General features: G+C 41.7%; 1 protein-coding gene across 1 annotated transcript in view; it reads left to right on the top strand.

Annotated features, from left to right (window-relative positions):
* pcsk1nl (proprotein convertase subtilisin/kexin type 1 inhibitor, like) overlaps positions 1-16,628 on the top strand; it is a 29,603-nt gene extending 12,975 nt beyond the window's left edge. The window contains exons 2-6 of the mRNA XM_028582646.1: positions 7,284-7,539; positions 9,161-9,228; positions 9,259-9,404; positions 10,728-10,805; positions 16,232-16,628. Coding sequence (XP_028438447.1) covers positions 7,284-7,539; positions 9,161-9,228; positions 9,259-9,404; positions 10,728-10,805; positions 16,232-16,628 — 945 coding nt within the window. The remainder of the gene's footprint in view (positions 1-7,283; positions 7,540-9,160; positions 9,229-9,258; positions 9,405-10,727; positions 10,806-16,231) is intronic.
* Positions 16,629-22,183: the final 5,555 nt, after the last annotated feature.

The raw sequence follows: 22,183 nt of genomic DNA on the forward strand, positions 1-22,183 counted from the left end.
ACACACAGTGACACAAACTCAGACACACACGGAGACATAAACAGACACACACACACACACACACACACACACACACACACACACACACACAGTGACACAAACTCAGACACACACAGAGACACAAACAGACACACACACACAGTGACACAAACAGACACACACACACACACACACACAGTGATACAAACTCAGACACACACGGAGACATAAACAGACACACACACACACACACACACAGTGACACAAACTCAGACACACACGGAGACATAAACAGACACACACACACACACACACACACACACACACACACACACACACAGTGACAAAAACTCAGACACACACAGAGACATAAACAGACACACACACACACACACAGTGACACAAACTCAGACACACACAGAGACAAAAACAGACACACACACACACAGTGACACAAACTCAGACACACACGGAGACATAAACAGACACACACACACACACACACACACACACACACACACACACACACACACACAGTGACACAAACTCAGACACACACAGAGACAAAAAGACACACACACACACACACACACAGTGACACAAACTCAGACACACACAGAGACAAAAACAGACACACACACACACAGTGACACAAACTCAGAAACACACAGAGACATAAACAGACACACACAAACACACACACACACAGTGACACAAACTCAGACACACTCAGACACACACACACACACACACACACACACACACACAGTGACACAAACTCAGACACACACAGAGACAAAACAGACACACACACACACACAGTGACACAAACTCAGACACACACAGAGACAAAAACAGACACACACACACACACACACACACACAGTGACACAAACTCAGAAACACACAGAGACAAAAACAGACACACACACACACACAGTGACACAAACTCAGAAACACACAGAGACATAAACAGACACACACAAACACACACACACAGTGACACAAACTCAGACACACACAGAGACATAGACACACACACACACATACACAGTGACAAACTCAGACACACACAGAGACATAGACACACACACACACACACAGTGACACAAACTCAGAAACACACAGAGACACACACACACACACACACACACACACACACACACAGTGACACAAACTCAGACACACACAGAGACATAAACAGACACACACACAGTGACACAAACTCAGACACACACACAGACACACACACACACACACACAGTGACACAAACTCAGACACACACAGAGAGACATAAACACACACACACACACACACACACACACACACAGTGACACAAACTCAGACACACACAGAGACATAAACAGACACACACACAGTGACACAAACTCAGAAACACACAGAGACACACACACACACACACACACACACACACACACACACAGTGACACAAACTCAGACACACACAGAGACATAAACAGACACACACACAGTGACACAAACTCAGACACACACACAGACACACACACACACACACACAGTGACACAAACTCAGACACGCACAGAGACATAAACAGACACACACACACACAGAGACACAAACTCAGACACACACAGAGACATAAACAGACACACACACACACACACACACACACACACACACACACACACACACACACACACACAGTGACACAAACTCAGACACACACAGAGACATAAACAGACACACACACACACACACACACACACACACACACACACACACAGTGACACAAACTCAGACACACACAGAGACATAAACAGACACACACACACACACAGTGACACAAACTCAGACACACACAGAGACATAAACAGACACACACAAACACACACACACAGTGACACAAACTCAGACACACACACACACACACACACAGTGACACAAACTCAGACACACACACACAAACTTTCATCTGCTCAATGTGCTGCATGCTGAAAACACACTAACACACACACACACACAGACACACACACACACACACACACACAGACAGACAGATACATACACACACACACAGACAGACACACACACACACACACAGACAGACAGACACACACACACACACACAGACAGACACACACACACACACACACACAGACACACACACACACACACACACACACACACACACAGACACACACACACAGACACCACACACACACACACACAGACACAGACACACACACACACACACACACACAGACACAGACACACACACACACACACACACACACACACACACACACACACACACACACACACACACACACACACACACACACACACACACACACACACCGACACACACACACACACAGACACACACACACACACACACACACACACACACACACACACACACACACACACACACACACACACACACAGACACACACACACACACACACACACACACACACACACACACACACACACACACACACACACACACACAGACACACACACACACACACACACACACACACACACACATTCCTCCAATGAGGCGAAACCCGTTTTCTGTTCAATGTGTCCGTTTGTTTGTTTGTTTGCGTGAGACGTAGCCGCGGTAACACGAACACAACCCTCACCGTCGGTTCAATAAAAGTCATAGTTGTCTCATGACAGATGGAGAAAACATGGCGTGTTAGCCTACTGGTCTCGGTGTTCATTTTGAATCTGATGTTGTTTTAAATGATTCCGTTTAGCCAATCAGCTGTCAGGAAGCTCCAGCATTCAGACACAGACATCTACTTTATGTGTGTGTGTCTGTGTGTGTGTGTGTCTGTGTTTGTGTGTGTGTGTGTCTGTGTTGTGTGTGTGTGTGTGTGTGTGTGTGTGTGTGTGTGTGTGTGTGTGTGTGTGTGTGTGTGTGTGTGTGTGTGTGTGTGTGTGTGTGTGTGTGTGTGTGTGTGTGTGTGTGTGAGAGAGTGACTCAGCAAAAGTGTGACACAATCAATCCTGAACTCATCCCCTTCATCTGTGTGGTTTTTGTCCATATTTTATGCTACGTTTCCACGTGGCCAGCTATTTTCATAAACGGACATTTCGACCTCTCAGTTTTCTAAAATAACATTGTGCACAGCGGTCAGTTTTCAGAAAAGTGTTCGTTTACATGTACTCGTGTATATATATACACATGTATAAAAATATATATATATATATATATACACACACATACACACATACACATACACACACACACACACACACACACACACACAACAGGCCAAAGGTTTGGACACACCTTCTCATTCAATGCGTTTCTTTTTTATTTTCATGACTATTTACGTTGTATCTCACGTCTTCAACTTGTACAAAATGCTGCTGCTCGCTTTTTAACAAATACACCTAGACGTGCACATATTACTCCCGTTCTCCACACTCTACATTTGCTCCCTGTGCGTTTTTAGAATAGATTTTAACTCAAAACGTATCTATTCTGTCTTGCCTTTAATATGTAGCAGTGGTGTGACAATTTCATTCTTTTGTTTCTGTGTGACCTTTTCTGATTTTACTGTTTTCTATGTTCATTCTTTCTATTGTATGACATGTGTTTCTGATGTTAAGCACTTTGGATACCTGCTGGTTTTGTAAAGTGCTATGTAAATACATTTTGATTGATTGATTGATTGATTGATAGATTCTCACTGAAGGCATCAAAACTATGAATGAACACATATGGAATTATGTACTTAACAAAAAAGTGTGAAATAACTGAAAACATGTCTTATATTTTAGATTCTTCAAAGTAGCCACCCTTTGCTTTTTTATTAATAAGGGAAATAATTCCACTAATTAACCCTGACAAAGCACACCTGTGAAGGTAAAACCATTTCAGGTGACTACCTCATGAAGCTCATTGAGAGAACACCAAGGGTTTGCAGAGTTATCAAAAAAAGCAAAGGGTGGCTACTTTGAAGAATCTAAAATATAAGACATGTTTTCAGTTATTTCACACTTTTTTGTTAAGTACATAATTCCATATGTGTTCATTCATAGTTTTGATGCCTTCAGTGAGAATCTACAATGTAAATAGTCATGAAAATAAAGAAACACATTGAATGAGAAGGTGTGTCCAAACTTTTGGCCTGTACTGTAGATGTATGTATACGTATGTATATATATATATATATATATATATATATATATATATATATATATATATTTTATATATATGCCGTCAATGCAGCCAAGAGCACGCCCGACCTGTAGGTGGCGGTGTAACGAGAAGCAGAATCCCGTAAATAGCAACAACAGCAACCAATCACTTCCTCTCTCTCTCTCGGCTGCCTAAACTCTTGGCTGTTTGTCTCCGTTTACGTGCAAACGAAGATTTCAAAAGTCTCCACTCTGGCCGGAGTTTTTACAAAGACTCGGATTCAGAGAATTCTCCGTTTGTGTGTAAACGAAGGGAAATGTCTCCGGTTGTAAAAAACAATCATGGATGTGTAAACAGGGTCTTGTTCTGTGGACGATTTTGGGTTGCTCCGTAGCATGAAAGGTGCTTATGCAGATTATATATATATATATATATATATATATATATATATATATATATATGGATGCTGCTGTGGTCAGATGGGACTGCAGAGTGGAGGCTCTGACTCAATACGAGATCTCTGGGAGAGATGGGAGGAGGATTAAAACAATCACCTTCATTCGTCAACAGGGTGTGTCTGTGTCTCTGTGTGTGTGTTTATGTGTGTGTGTGTATGTGTGTGTGTGTGCGTGTGTGTGTGTCAGTCTGTCTGTCTGTGTGTGTGTGTGTGTATGTGTGTGTGTGTGTGTGTATGTGTGTGTGTGTGTGTGTGTGTATGTCAGTCTGTGTGTGTGTGTGTGTGTGTATGTGTGTGTGTGTGTGTGTGTGTGTATGTGTGTGTGTGTGTGTGTGTACGTGTGTACGTGTGTGTCAGTCAGTCTGTGTGTATGTGTGTGTGTGTGTGTCTCAGCTCTGACTTACAGGAAGTGATGATGATGATGATGATGATGATGATGAAGATGATGATAATGACAAACTACCAGGACCTCTCCTAAGTGGAACGCAGCCATCAGTAATGGTTTAATACCAGGACCTCTCCTAAGTGGAACGCAGCCATCAGCCATCAGTAATGGTTTAATAGTAATGGGTCTCTCCTAAGTGGAATGCAGCCATCAGTAATGGTTTAATACCAGGGTCTCTCCTAAGTGGAATGCAGCCATCAGTAATGGTTTAATACCAGGGTCTCTCCTAAGTGGAATGCAGCCATCATTAATGGTTTAATACCAGGGTCTCTCCTAAGTGGAATGCAGCCATCAGTAATGGTTTAATACCAGGACCTCTCCTAAGTGGAATGCAGCCATCATTAATGGTTTAATACCAGGGTCTCTCCTAAGTGGAATGCAGCCATCATTAATGGTTTAATACCAGGGTCTCTCCTAAGTGGAATGCAGCCATCATTAATGGTTTAATACCAGGGTCTCTCCTAAGTGGAATGCAGCCATCAGTAATGGTTTAATACCAGGACCTCTCCTAAGTGGAATGCAGCCATCATTAATGGTTTAATACCAGGGTCTCTCCTAAGTGGAATGCAGCCATCATTAATGGTTTAATACCAGGGTCTCTCCTAAGTGGAATGCAGCCATCATTAATGGTTTAATACCAGGGTCTCTCCTAAGTGGAATGCAGCCATCATTAATGGGTTTGAATACACCTGTTCTTTTCCTACTATGACATGTCAACATGTCTGCCGTGAAAAAGGTGTGGAGAGTCCAAAAACCAAATCCTGTTTAGGGCCCCCAACAGTCTAGGGCCGGCCCTGGCCACGCCTCTTTATGAGACTAGCGGGACGTCCTGAGTGTGTTGATCCCAATGGGAGAAGTGAACGTGAACACAGATTATGAGGGATTCTTTCGCCCCGTAGTCACCAAAGTAAATATTGGAGCCATTCTTCACCAAGCCACGTATCTTCAGAACATTCACACGGACACATCAGGAGAACATTTGCTTTGTTTGAGACCTGTTCCTGTCTCAGGAACGAACTCTCGCGAGATCTGGCAACACTGAGAAGCTGGCCGCCCGGATGGCTCAGTTGGTAGAGCTACCGCCCATATATAGAGGTTTAATCCTCAATGCAGCGGCCCCGGGTTCGACGCCCTTTGCTGCATGTCATCCCCCCTTTCATGTCTTCATCTGTCCTGCCAAATAAAAGGCCTAAAAATGCCCCAAAAATAATCTTAAAAAAAAAAACACAGAGAAGCTAACGGTCACCAATGTTAGCCCTAACAAAACTAATCTCTGTGATGCTAAATATGTCTTCTAACTGTGTAAATATCAAACTTTCGCAGAAGAAAATATTAATAAATTATACAAATATAACTTGTCATCCACCCACACGACGTTCACTGCACGTTTAAACGAGGCCACGCCCCCTTTAGGAGACAGGAAGTGAAGACCGCTTCACACCATTGGCCAGCTTGAAATGCGCTCTCTGTAATACAGAGGATCCTTGTTATTGGGAATAACCAAGGGGGGGGTAAGCTTCGCTTCAGAACTAAAGCCTTCTATGGCGCCATTTTGATGCTACCAAGCGATCCCCTCCCGTTAGCATCCCATTGACTCCCATTCATTCTGACGTCACTTTGACAGAGAATAACTTTACATCTGAAGCGTTTAAAGACTCTATTTGTTCGTTGTTTATTTATAAAGAAACACGACAATGTATAAAAGGCTCCATAACCTTGTAGCTCACGTTATGGCTCCGTAGCAGACGCTTTTATAAAAATAGGCTAACGATTGGGTCATAACCACGAGACTTACTGTCACACAGTAGAGGAATTACCGTATAGTACAGGAGAAGCTCACAGGCAGTTTGGACTTCCATGAGCTGTTTAAGTTTAATTACTAATGTTAACTAGCATGTTAGTGATCAGTAATTAGCCTGTGTCTATGTTATCTCCTTACATATACCTACACTCTCCGTCTCTGTGAGATTGGGAATGATTGAGATTTCTCTCTCACAGCTACCAGAAGACTTCACACTTTCAGACACGTTGCTCACGTCACATCTACGTCTTCAAGCTCAGTTGGAGGCTGCTCAGTAACACTCAGCCAGCACCGGGAAAGAGACTTCTGATATCCTCCACTGGTCTCAGACCAGAGACACGGGGTCTGCTGGTCCAGTTTAGATATACTGGCTAAGGGAATAACACTATTGTGCGCTGCAGATAACAATTTGTCGCTTTCTGTTACTGACCCCTGACCTCTGACCTCTGTCCCAGTCTCTCCCTGCAGCTCGCGGTGGGGGGCGTGGCCTGGACGTCTCCGTGAGCGCGCTCAGACGCCAGCGCAGAGACCTCCGTAACCTGTTGCCCTATGAGGACCAGATGTTGACATATCCCGCCACTCAGAGAGGAGCTGGGGCCAACAACCTGTACTACCAATCAGATGACTGGAGGGGGCGGGGCATGGACCAGGCTCTGCAGCGATTGGTGGAGAGGGACCAGAGGCGGGAGCAAGACGAGGAGCAGAGAGCAGGTTGGAGAGTTCATCCATTTCACACGGTTGTTTGAACATTAAGACTTTATTCTCAACACATTACGATGTTTTTCATATTACGAATCTGTTTTTCTCGACACATTTTGTATCGCAATTTTATGCAATTTCACACTTTTCTTGACGCATTACAAGTTGTAAATTAACCCAAAGCATTCTCATGAATAGGATATATTTAAAAAAAAAGGAAACACATGCACTATATGATTAACCACTCTCCATCAAAATAATGGATAGATTGCTTTATTTTAATTTTCTATGTCAATCATTTAAATGTGTTTGTTTTAACTTAATTATATTTGCCTTTTCAACTGTATTTTTGCTTGTTTTAACTGTAAGGTGTCCTTATTGGTCACACATCAGTTATGTTTAGCGGTCTTTACACTTACATTTAGCCGAGAAAAGGGGACTATGAGCCGCGTACAGCAGATGTTACAGTTGAGTTTACCTGACAAAGTGACATCAGTTAAGTTTAGACACCAAAACGTCAGGTTAAAAGTGCCGTAGGTAGGGTTGAGAAGATCCACGACTTATTCAAAAAATTTCTCAGTACCTGCCCCCTTTCCACTAAACCCCAAAACGGTCTCCTAAGCCCCTCCCCCCACGAGGGAGAATGAATGCGTGTGCATGAGCAGTGATTGACACGCCGTTAAGACACCTCCCCTGGCCCTGATTGGTGCATCTGAACAGTTAGACACCACCCCCTGGCCCTGATTGGTGCATCTGAACAGTTAGACACCTCCCCCTGGCCCTGATTGGTGCATCTGAACAGTTAGACACCTCCCCCTGGCCCTGATTGGTGCATCTGAACAGGGAGAGGTGGATTTTTGCAAATCTCACTACAGGCTGGAGGTGGTGCCAGAGGAGCTGGATTTATTTTTAAATGACCAGCTTCATGTAGTTCTACTGGAACATGGGGTCAGTTTCAGCAAATATGACAGAAAGTTAGTTTCATAAGTCTTACCTACTGCACCTATAAGATTAGAAAACAGATACACACACAAACTCCGCTCCCGAGCTTGAAAGCGTTGTGTTTTAGGACCTAAACATCCACGCTCAGTGGTGTTTTAAGCCCCCAACATCTCCTTCCAGGTAACACTGCGACCTTGTGACTTCAAGGCACCTAACCCTAACCCTAACCGTTGCCTAATCCTAGTGCCTTCCAGGCAGAGTTGCCTGGAAGAAGACGTTGGGGGCTTAAAACACCGAGAAGCAACATCCACCCCGAGCTCCTCCCTACACAGCGCTTTGTGTTCTCATACCGCAGCAGTAAATGTGCTGCTGACTGTAATAAATACGTGGTAAACATACGAAATACTGTGCTTTACTTTGTTGTTCAATATGTAGGAATTGTTGGTGAGAAGAGCCTGATCATCTGGAGACTTCTCCCAAAAAATAAATGTGACTTTGTTGCAGAAATATTGGGAATATTTCTTGAAAAAGTTGGACATTGTAAAAAAAAAAAATTATTTTTTTAAATGTATTCGCTCGAACGTACATGTTGTGATTTCACATGAACTTTAAAATCTGCTCTGTGAATAAATGTGTTTGGAGAGAGAAAATACAAAAGCTTGACTAATCGACCAATCACACGTGTCCGCAGCCTACATGGCGGCGATGCTCCGCCTCCTGAGCGAGGCAGAGAGCGCGGGATTGGTCGGCCCGGGCGACGTGGAGGTGGTGGAGGAAGAGGAGGATGAGGAGGACGATCGGGGGCCACAGGGGGACTTCCAGGGCCCGGCCCCGGCAGACTACGATGAGACGGGAAGGGGGCTGAACATGGGGAGGCCCCCGGCCGCCTGGTGGGGCCTCGTTGAGCCCCAGCTGGCTCAGGCTCTGCTGGACAGGTGAACACCATGCACTTCCTGTTTGAGCTCCGAGCATTTTGGGAGTGATCAGTAGAGGTCGACCGATAGTGGATTTTACCGATACCGATGGGCTAGTTGGGCCGTATTTGCCGATAACCGATTAATTAACCGATTGTATTTAGAATTGATACTGGATAAAAACAAACATGACACTCCAAGTAAAACGGTGCTGAACTTTATTATAAAAATTAAAAACAACTGTATTGAACCATGAAAACATGCTAAATGAAATAAATATAAATATTGAAGTCAATAAAAAGTAATAAATAACAAATAAAAACAGTTAAACTGTCGGTTTAGAGCGGTAACAGACGATCTCTGACCTGGAGGGATCTATCTTTCCCACTATATACTCGTTATATACCTTATATACCTTCCCATTGGTTGAAAACATAAACAAAGGCATCATGGGAGATTCCCTTGTCGGTAGCACCTACTGTCTATGGGTAGCACGGAGTTAGCGGCAGAAGATCACCTGTAAAGGCTAGAAAGAGCCTCTAGAGGCCAGCAGAGCCTTCTCAGCTCAGTCAAATGTTACCCGTTGTCAAAATGTCTATCTCAGAAATATGGGTTTGTTTTTACCCAATTTTAATTACCCAAAAATAACATAGATGGATGATCCCATACGACGCGCTTCACGAGCACAACAAAAGATCGGAGCACTACTTTCATTGAATTTTGGTTGTTTTATTCAATTTGTTAGCATTTAAAAAAAAAAGTGAAATGTTTCAAAACCTCGCTGAATGTTGACCCTTCTGTAATTATCCTTCCTTTAATATTAGTCTAAATAATTCATAATTTCTGCTTCTTTAACTCAATAATTAGGTATACTTTCCTATAAATGACGTTTTTAATTGACCGTGAATTCCAAAAGTAAGTGTAAAACTATAGTGGTAGTAAGTTGATGTGGGTGGTGTTTAAACATGGTAGTGAAAAGAAGAGTTAAACGTCAAAAAAAGCGCCAAAAACATTGAAAAAGGCGCCAAAATTTAGTGTCAAAAAAAAAAAAAAGAGACCAAAACATCAGAAAAAGTGTTGATTTTCAACCAGCTTTCAGACTGGACTATACGGTACCGCGAAGATTGTCGGTCGAGTTTGGCTCCCTCGTTTGGAGACGCAAATATTCGACTACTCGGGGTCACTCCTACAGTATATATATATATACACACACACACACACACACACAAACACACACACAGAAATACAACAATTTTAGGGCTGTATTGGTTCTGATATTGGTAATAACCTGTGAGGTGTGATTGTCAGGATTGAGCCTCAGCTGGCTCAGACTCTGCTGGAGAGAGCCAGACAGGAGAGACTTCAGCAGGCCGGACGACTTTCATCAGGACCCAACAGAGGAGGAGACCAGGGCACTCTGAGGTACACACACACACACACACACACACACACACATACACACACACACACACACACACACACACACACACACACACACACACACACACACACACACACACAGGTATACACACACACACACACACACACACACACACACACACACACACACACACACACACACACACATATAGGTATACACACACACAACACACAAATAGGTATACACACACACACACACACACACACACAACACACAAATAGGTATACACACACACACACACACACACACACACATATAGGTATACACACACACACACACACACACACACACACACACACATATAGGTATACACACACACACAACACACAAATAGGTATACACACACACACACACACACACACACACACACACACATATAGGTATACACACACACACAACACACAAATAGGTATACACACACACACACACACACACACACAACACACAAATAGGTATACACACACACACACACACACACACACACACACACACACACACACACACACACACACACACACACACAACACACAAATAGGTATACACACACACACACACATATATATACACACACACACACACACACACACACACACACACACACACACACACACACACACATATAAGTATACACACACACACACACACACAAATAGGTACACACACACACACACACACACACACACACACACATATAGGTATACACACACACACACACACACACACAGATATATAGACACAGACAGACACACACACACACAACACACACATATAAGTATACACACACACACACAACACACAAATAGGTACACACACACACACACACACACACACACACACACACACACACAGATATACACCAGTGGCGATTTCTTTAAGACTGCAAGGGAAGCTCAGCTTCCCCTAAAATGTCTAAAATTTAAATGGTCAAATATGTTCTATTGTGTTAACATTTTATTGACTAAAATGCGTTAGAAGACGAGTTGGTTCAGAATCAGCTGACTCGATTTCCTTCTCCTACGTCCCCGTAGCGTCTCGCTGCATTTCGCCGTTGAAGCCCGGCCTCCGGTGACTTCAATGGTTCTGCTCTGAGCAGTTTTTTTCAGCGCCTCGAAACTAGAAGGTCATTGGATAAAGGCTGCGATTATGTCCCGCCCACGTCAATGGGAGCAGTGGGCTGGCCTGCACGCTGGGCTTCTGCGTGGTGATTGGAGGACTGTATCTCCTTTTTGATTGACAGCGATTTTGTACTATAAAAAGTCACCGAAGCTGTTCAACTTCAAGCCGAGCTCAGCTCCTCAGTCCCGTCGCGGATTTTACAAGTCTAGTTGAAAGACGAACTGCTGCAACCTGTTTCTTGGTATTTGCCTGGCGAAATTGCTAGCCAATTTTCATCATATATTTCATACAATTATACACCACATTCCTTGTTTCAGTTTAACCTAATTCCTACATTTCCTCCTTCAAGTTTAATATCGTTTTGTTAGATCGTTTGTTCATTCATTCATTCATACAGTAGGCTAGGCTAGTGTTGTAGGGGTGAGCTAGCCAGCTAGCAAACTGCACCTGATGGCAGACAATGCTAATATTGTAGACCTGATTTTGGCGAAGCCATTTGAAAGTCTTCCTTACGAGGAGAAACTTAGAATTAAACAGCAGGGTTAGATCAACACTTGAGATTGATTTAGTGCAAAAGACAGAGCAAAGTACCAGTGTGTTCAGCTCTCCTGGTACGACAGAGTTAGCTGGCTGTGCTGTGACAAAGAAAATGTAATGCTGGCCATTCCTCTTGATGAAACCTTCCCATGGATATTATAAATTCTTATAATAATTACATTATTATTTATTATTAATATATAATTAAATTATTGCATTACTATTATATATATATATATATATATATATATATATATATATATATATATATATATATATATATATATATATACACACATACATATTATAATATTAACATAAATAAATGGACAATTTATATGATTCAGGCAAAAAATGAGCTTCCCCTCTTTGAATGACCAGCTGCCGCCACTGATATACACACACATACATACATACACACACACACACACACACACACACACACACAACACAGAGATATACACACACACACACACACACACACACACACACACACACACACACACACACACACACACAACACACAGAGATACACACACACACACACACACAACACAGATACACACACACACACACACACACACACACACACACACACACACACACAACACAGATAGATACACACACACACACACACACACACACACACACAGAGATATACACACACACACACACACACAACACACACACAACACAGAGATATATATACACACACACACACAACACAGAGATATACACACACACACACACACACACACACACACACACAACAGAGATATACACACACACACACACACACACACACAACACAGATATACACACACACACACACACACACACACACACACAACACAGAGATATACACACACACACACACACACACACAACACAGAGATATACACACATACACACACACACACACACAACACAGAGATATACACACACACACACACACACACACAACACAGAGATATACACACACACACACACACACACACACACACACACACACACACACACAACACAGAGATATACACACACACACACACACACACACACACACACACACAACACAGAGATATACACACACACACACACACAACACAGAGATACACACACACACACACACACACACACACACAACACAGAGATATACACACACACACACACACACACACACACACACACACACACACACAACACAGAGATATATACACACACACACACACACACACACACACTTACATTTTTATTTAAAATCTAAAATATATTTGGGGCGCCCTGTTAGCCCACCTGATTGAGCGAGCGCCATACTATGTACAGTATGTCAGTCCTTACTGCAGCGGCCAGGGTTCGAGTCCGACCCGCTTCCCTTTACCGCATGTCATCCAATAAAATGCCAAAAATGCCTCAAATAAAATCAAAAATAAAAAAAAAAAAAAAAATGTATAGCTCATAAAACTTCACTGTAAAAACAAAACTTTAAAAAATGGTAATATTCCAGGGGCGGCCTCCAGCTCAGCCGGTAAGAACGTGCGCCCCATGTAGGCTGAGTCCTTTACAGCGGCGCGGGTTCGAGTCCGACCTGCTGCCCTTTGCTGCGTGTCATCCCCCCCATCTCTCTCCCCCTTTCATATCTATCCACTGTCACTATAATAAAAGGGAAAAGCCCCAAAAAATAATCTAAAAAAAATGGTAAAAGCAGCTAAGGTGATCAAAAAAACTGAAAAATAACTGTAAAAATTCAGTAATTTTCCATAATCAAAATTCAGTTTGTAGCTTTGCCTTGGCATGAAAACATGAAACCTTTTTCTCTCTAAATAGGCCTATTAGAGGCAGACTGTGAACTGTCCCGGATTTAGCAAGGTCTACCGAGATTAAATAAATTTATGGCCACGGCTACATCGTAGTGAAATCTTGTACTGGGTAACGAAAACACAGAGTCACCGGAGCCAAAAGGACCTGTGGTCGGAGAAATATGGACCGGCAGATATCGGACATATTTCTGATATTACCTCTCCAGCACAAGTGTGACAATAAATTATCCAGGACAGAGTCTGTGAACCGGTCAGATTTAGTCGGTGAACTATAGGTCAATAAGAAAGATAAGGTCTGTGAACTTGATCTCAAATATTTCTGTGAACTTATTATTATTATTTATTTATTTATTTTTAATCATTTTTACCTGCACTTTAATGTCTTAATTAGTTTTTTAATCGTTTTCTAACTGCTCTTTAATGTTAATTTTGATACTTAATTTATACTGTTTATTGTTTGTTAGAAATCACACACAGGCCTGAAATACGCACGCACACGCACACACGCGCACACACACACACACACACACACACACACACACACACACACACACACACACACACACACACACACACACACACACACACACACACACACACACACACACACACACACAGGACCTATTCATGCACAAATGGAGAGATGTCAGAGTGAGTGGGGCTGCCAGTGCTGGACCAGCCCTGAGCGGGGGGGGGGGTATGGTGCCTTGCTCAAGAGCACCTGGCAGTGCCCAGGAGGTGAACTGGCATCTCTCCAGCTACCAATCCACACTCTGTACTTTGGTCCGTAGCCTACTGGGACTTGAACCAACCCAAGCCCCTACGGACTGAGCTACTGCCACCCCCGATGTTTTATGTAAAGCCCTTTGAATTGCCCATGTTGCTAAAATGTGCTATGGCTATAGGCTAGCCTACAAATAGGCCTAAAGCTGCCTTGCCTATTACGACTTCTTTATAACAATACAAACTTTTACATTATTACATGTCATTTAGCTGACGCTTTTATCCAAAGCGACTGACAATTAAGTGCATTCAACGGAGAAGGTCCAAACTCTAGACAACAAGAAGTAGCTTAAGTGCAAGTACATATAGCTTTTAAATAAGCTAAGCTACAACGAAACGTATGAAAGTGCAGGTTCAAGAGGTTATTTTTTTTTTTTTTTATCCGAGGTGTATGAAGAGATGTGTTTTCAGCCTTCGGCGGAAGATGTGTAGGCTGTTGGCCATCGTGATGTCGATTGGGAGCTCATTCCACCATTTTTTTTGAACAATGTATTTATTGTTTTGATTATATAAGACAAGTAACAGAAAAGCACTTTACCATTTCGTCAGTTATTTCCCACCCCAACAAGAGAACACATCACTCTCTTCTCCATATAGAAATACTCAAAAGTCTCAGAAGAGAACCAATCTAAATACAAAACAGATATTGCAAGGTACCCAAAAAACAAATATAGGCCTACATTACTATACTTTACACATAAAAGTTACATTTTCTAGCAAGACACTCTAAAAAAAACTAAAAAAACAAAGAGAAAACAAAAAAGCACTAATACATAGTTACACATCCTGTAATAAATGACCAATATTATTGTTGTTAATGTAGTAATTAAATGGCTTCCATATTTCTACATATACATCCAATTTGTTTTTAATAAATTTTGTTATTTTTTTCCAGGGCAATACACTGTGCCATGGCTTTAATCCAAGCTCCAATTAGGAGCCTTTTATTAGCCTATTATTATTATTATTATTATTATTATTATTATTATTATTATTATTATTATTATTATTATTATTATTATCTCAACATAAAAACTTATTTTTCCTAACATGACTTTCTTTCTCTCGGATACTACATCCGAAGCTCTTGTGGACATTTTAAGACTTTCTCACGTGACAGAAACACTCACATTACCTTCCCATGTGCCCCGCAGACATCTGGTTGCTAGGTTACTGTCCAGCATGGACCCTAGCGACGCCGCGGCGATGTCATCCGGCCGCCGCGCGAGGAGGGACCTGTCCGTCGCGTCACCCGAACCCGTTGGCTCCGCCCACCGGAGGACCCGCCGTTCCCTTGACGACGTGGCTCCTCCGTCGCCCAGCAACGCCCCGCCTCTGCTCCGAGTGAAGCGGCTGGAGGAGGAGGAGGAGGAGGAGGGGGAGGAGGAGCTCCGCCCCCCCGCCGGGCTGCAGAGGATGAAACGCATCGACACCATGGCAACCGCCGGCGTGGAAGAACTGAATCATGGGAGTCGTAGGCGCAGGAGAGCCGCCCTGAACTACGACCCCCAAATACTCATCGATCAGATTCTGGACTACATGAGGGAGTAAGAGGGAGGAGGGGGAAGAGAGGGGGGAGAGAGGGGGAGAAAGGGGGAGAGAGAGTAAGAGAGGGGGGAGAGAGGGAGAGAAAGGGGGAGAAAGGGGGAGAGAGTAAGAGAGGGGGAGAGAGGGAGAGGTTGGGTCCCTTTATATGAACGTTTCAAATGAAAGAATTACAAAAATCAAAGCAAGGCAAGAAAATCATAAATAGAATAAAAACACAACAAAACCTGTCAAAACTAATAAAAATATACTTTCTCTCCATCCTCCCCAGCAGAGGAGAGGGGGAGAGAGGAGATGAGAGGAGAGAGGGGGAGTAAGAGGAGAGGAGAGGAGAGAGGGGGAGTAAGAGGAGATGAGAGGAGAGAGGGGGAGTAAGAGGAGAGGAGAGGAGAGAGAGGAGAAGAGAGAGAGAGGAGAGAGGAGAGAGGGGGAGTAAGAGGAGAGAGAGAGGAGAAAGGGGGAGTAAGAAGAGAGAGGGAGAGGAGAGGGAGAGTAAGAGAAGAGAGAGAGGAGAGAGAGGAGAGAGGGGGAGTAAGAGGAGAGAGGGAGAAGGGGAGTAAGAGAGGAGAGAGAGGGAGTAAGAGGAGAAGGAGAGGAGAGAGAGGGGAGAGAGAGAGGAGAAGAGAGAGAGAGAGCAGAGGGAGAGAGAGAGGAGAGAGTGAGTAAGAGGAGAGGAGAGGAGAGAGGGGAGAGAGAGGAGAGAGAGATATGAGATAGGGGGAGTAAGAGGAGAGAGGAGACACTAGATGGAGGGATGAGGAGGAAGTGTAGGCCTATTTTGTTGTCGTCTTTCAGGATATTTTTTGGATTTCCTGTATATTTGTTGTTGTGTTTTGCTGCTTCTGGTTGTTAGTTTGGTGTTAAAATGAAGAGAAAAGAAAAGAAGAGAAAAGAAAAGAAGAGAAAAGAAAAAGGGAAAAAGTCAAATTTCCTAGAAAGTTTCCTAAACGTCATTCTGTACCAAGAACAGAACTTTATTTAAAAACCCAACAAATAAAGAAACAGCAACATTATTCTGACAGTATATATATATATATATATATATATATATATATATATATATATATATATATATATATATATATATATATATATTATATTATATCATATTCAACTGGATGTGATAAAAAGAATTTTGAATAATCCCAGAGATTGGACAGATTGAATGAGTGACGATCCAATGGGAAGGGCTTAATTAGCACTAAAGGATGTTCAAACTAAATATGAACCATGGTTACAACTCGTCTGCAAGACAATTCAACATTTTCAACAACAAAAAATAACATAAATTAATATTTATCTGGGTTTGAATTAAACTTTTCTTTTCAGAGAAACTTCTGGAAATCAACAAACTTCACTACTAATGTCAAACCTCTGTGATTAGCACTAATCTACATGTTTTTTTTTAAGGAAACTTTCTAAGAAATTATATATTTAACTGTCAAAGGAGTGGCCTCAAACACTACAGTACCCACAATCCTCAGCGGCTGTTGCAAAATCCCCCCAAATAATCCCATTCATCCATCAGTTCATCGTCCAAGATCAGGCTGCCTGGCAGGCAGCAACATACAGTCTGGAGCTCTGTGATTGGTTGTTCCCGACAGCAATGCATTCTGGGACTTGTAGTTGACTCCACCCACTTTGATTCTCCATTTAAAAAAAAAAAAAAAGAAAAGTCTCGTTTTTTTAAATATTTACTGTTAAAAACAGCTTCGCACTGACTCTCGCTTGCCTCCGTCAGTGCCAATCTGTTAATGGGCTGTGACGGTAACCGCGGCGACAGCTGCTCAGCCCGGCTCTGTGATTGGTCCGCTCCTGTTGTGTTTGTGTACTTCAGCTTGTGTGCAGCAGCTCTATCAGTGTGATCACTCGTCTGTCTGTCTGTGGTGAAACTTTTATCTCCCACTCTGAATTAAAGTCAGTATCCACCACAAACCTCTCCGTCTCAGTCCTTCTAGATGGATAGATGGATGGATGGATGGATGGATGGATGGATGGATGGATAGATAGAAAGATAGATAGATACACAGATATATAGACAGATAGATAGATATATAGATAGACAGATATATAGACAGATAGATGGATAGATAGAGAGACAGATAGATAGATAGACAGATGGAGAGATAGATAGATACAGATAGACAGACAGATAGATAGATGGATAGAGATATTAGATAGACAGACAGATAGATGGATAGACAGATAGTTAGAGAGAGAGAGATAGTAGATAGACAGACAGATTGATGGATAGACAGATAGATAGATGGATAGATGGATAGATAGATAGAGATAGTAGATAGACAGACAGATAGATGGATAGACAGATAGATAGAGGGATAGATAGATAGATAGATAGATAGATAGATAGATAGATAGATGGATAGATAGATAGATAGATGGCTAGACAGATAGACATACTTTATTTATCCATAAGGAAATTAAGGTGTCCAATATCTTATACACATCATACAGTCATATGACATCCACTCACTCACACACACTACAGAAATACAACGCCAGACTCCAACAGCGGGCCCTTACAGTAAAGTTAGATTAGCATGTTTAAAGGAGCAGTGTGCAAAAAATGCTACAGGCTACACAATATATACCAAAAATAGAATAATCATCGTTCAGTCCAGTCCAGGCTAGTCTATGTGTATGCATAAAGGCCCCCAGATGGTACAAAGGGCAGTGTGCAGAGCTTAAAGGCCCTACAGGGACAAAGGACCTATAGGCAAGACAGAGACAGGAGCATACTGCTGAACATGCTCCGCTGCTTGGAGAAAGTATAATTGTCCATCTATAGAGAGCAGTCTGTTCAGGGTCCTCTTATCCGCAACTGAGGTCAGTAGCTATGTTTCCATCCACACGTTTTTATCCGAATTAAGTGATATCGAATGAAAAATGCCGCCATGGAAACGTGTACCACCTGTAGTCCCTGGGCCGGTACAACAAATTTAAAAAACAAAACAAATTACAATTTTAAATAGAAATATCACAAAACTATATATAAATGACATGATGTGCATAGTAATTAAGAACAAAGTTTAGTAAAAACAGGGCCATCAGCCCAATCACTCTCTTCCCCCCCCCCCCCCCCAGCACACACACTGAAAGAGTTCAGCAGCAGCTTTGGCACATTAGAGTACATTCAACTCCAGATATTCATTCATACAAAGATACACACACACAGACTCACACATTCCCTCTCACTCACACACACACACTTTTTCAGAGGGGGAGCAGTAGCATTGTATATGATTCTATGTAACAAAGACACATTTGAGTGTTTTATTAAATTATCAAAACTAAGTAGATCATATTTGACAAGTATACGGCAATGATGATAATGACGTGTGTTTTTGTCATGAATCTTGAGGCTGTTTTTATACAAAGATTCCAAGGGTTTTATAACTGTTTTACATGCCTAAGACCAGGATGTAATGCAGTATAAAAATTGAGGAATGATCATTACATTTAAGTATGTACTAGATGTTTCAGTAGTGAGAGAGTTTCTTATGTATCAAAAATTTACTAAATTGAATTTCAGTTTGTTGCACACATTTTTAACATGTTAAATCTTCTGTGCACAAACGGACATTTGGAAAAACAGAAAAATGGGTTCCAATATCAAATTTATAATTTTTTTCCAACTTGACAAATTAAAAAATTGGATCTTTAAACTGAAATTGAGAAAATTACAAAATTGCGTCTGAGCTCCAATTATTCATAATACTGCCGTGGTATTCGCTCCCTCTACTTTGTGGAATATGCAGGTCATTAAATGCATATGGACCAAAAAATAATACCATGGCAGTATTATGAATAATTGGAGCTCAGACACTATTTTGTAATTTTCTAAATTTCTGATCCTCTGAATAAAAAACAGAAAATTGGAAAAACAGTTTAAAGATCCAATTTTTTCTTCTTATATATAAAAGATACTTCAGATACAGTATTAGGGGACCACTAAGGCCTATATAAAAGAGACTTCAGATACAGTATTAGGGGACCACTAAGGTCTATATAAAAGAGGGGACTTCAGATACAGTACTTCAGATACAGGGGACCACTAAGGTCTATATAAAAGAGACTTCAGATACAGTATTAGGGGACCACTAAGGCCTATATAAAAGAGACTTCAGATACAGTATTAGGGGACCACTAAGGTCTATATAAAAGAGACTTCAGATACAGTATTAGGGGACCACTAAGGTCTATATAACCGAATCCAAAGAGCTCAAAAAAGACGACAATCACCTCAAACAAATTGTCAACAAAAAAACCTTTGATCAAAACCTAACATTTTTTTTTAAAAACAACAACTTCGGGAAAAGCCCAGAATGATTATTTGAAGGATCCCCCCCATCCATGATCCACACTTTCTGACATTTTAGAGACCAAATTAATCCATTCATCCAGAAAATAATCGCCAGATTAATCAAACGATGAAATGAAAAGCAGAAGAGCTTACAGAATCAGGAGCAGGAGACGGTCGGAAGCAGGAAAACAATCTGTATACAGGCAAACAAATCAACAACAAGCAGTCTTCTTCTTCTTCTTTTTTAGGGTTTTATGGCAGCTGGCATCCCATATGTTGCATTACTGCCTCCTACTGGTATTAAACATCAGCTATGGTTTCATCTAGAGCTGGGCGATATAGAGAAAATCAGATATCACGATATTCTTGACCAAATACCTCGATATCGATATTGCTGCAATATTCTAGCATTGACAATTGGGGCTTTAACAAAATATCTTCGCAATTAGATTTTAGTTAAATAATCATCAGTAATGTGGATAATGTCTAAGTGGGAAAAGGCAAATTATAGAACAGCTAGAACAGTCTGTTTCTGGTTCAGAAAATGGCATCACTTTACTGTAATGCTGCCTTTAAAACCAGGAAAAGACAATTATGTCATATCACTATATCCAAAATCCAAGACGATATCTAGTCTCATATCACGATATCGATATAATATCAATATATTGCCCAGCTCTAGTTTCATCCCATTACAACTTGTAATGTACACCAGTGCCATAACTGGCCAGTGCAACACCCCCCCCCCCCCATCCTTTTTTTAAACACAAAAACATCTTTACTAAAGCCACCAGACTCCATGTAAATAAACAGTTATTTTAGCATTAGCAATAGACAACATTCAAAGTTGACAGAAATAAGATTAAACTACAAAACCCGTTTTTGGGTCATCTTTCCACTTTTCCAACCATCACAACTCTAGTTTTGGTTGAAATAAACACACAGTTTTCTGATTTACACGTGGAAATATGCCGGCTCTATACACGCTAAAAGTATTGTGTTTTTAAATGGAGTCTGGTGGGTTTAGCGCTAGCGACTTTAGAGCTGTTTCTGGTTAATCAGAAAGGTCTCAAAGAGGTTTTAAAGGTCCATCTCTGTAGGGATCCATCCCATAATGTTGTCAGACACTTAGAATAATAATCGGAGTCTGTCAGCGGCAACAACAGATCTTTTAGTGGACGCTAACTGACGTCAGACACTTAGAAGTAGCACATTTCATAATTGATGAACTTTATGA

Source organism: Perca flavescens, chromosome 7, assembly GCF_004354835.1.
Source record: "Perca flavescens isolate YP-PL-M2 chromosome 7, PFLA_1.0, whole genome shotgun sequence".
NCBI classification, from domain to species: Eukaryota; Metazoa; Chordata; class Actinopteri; order Perciformes; family Percidae; genus Perca; species Perca flavescens.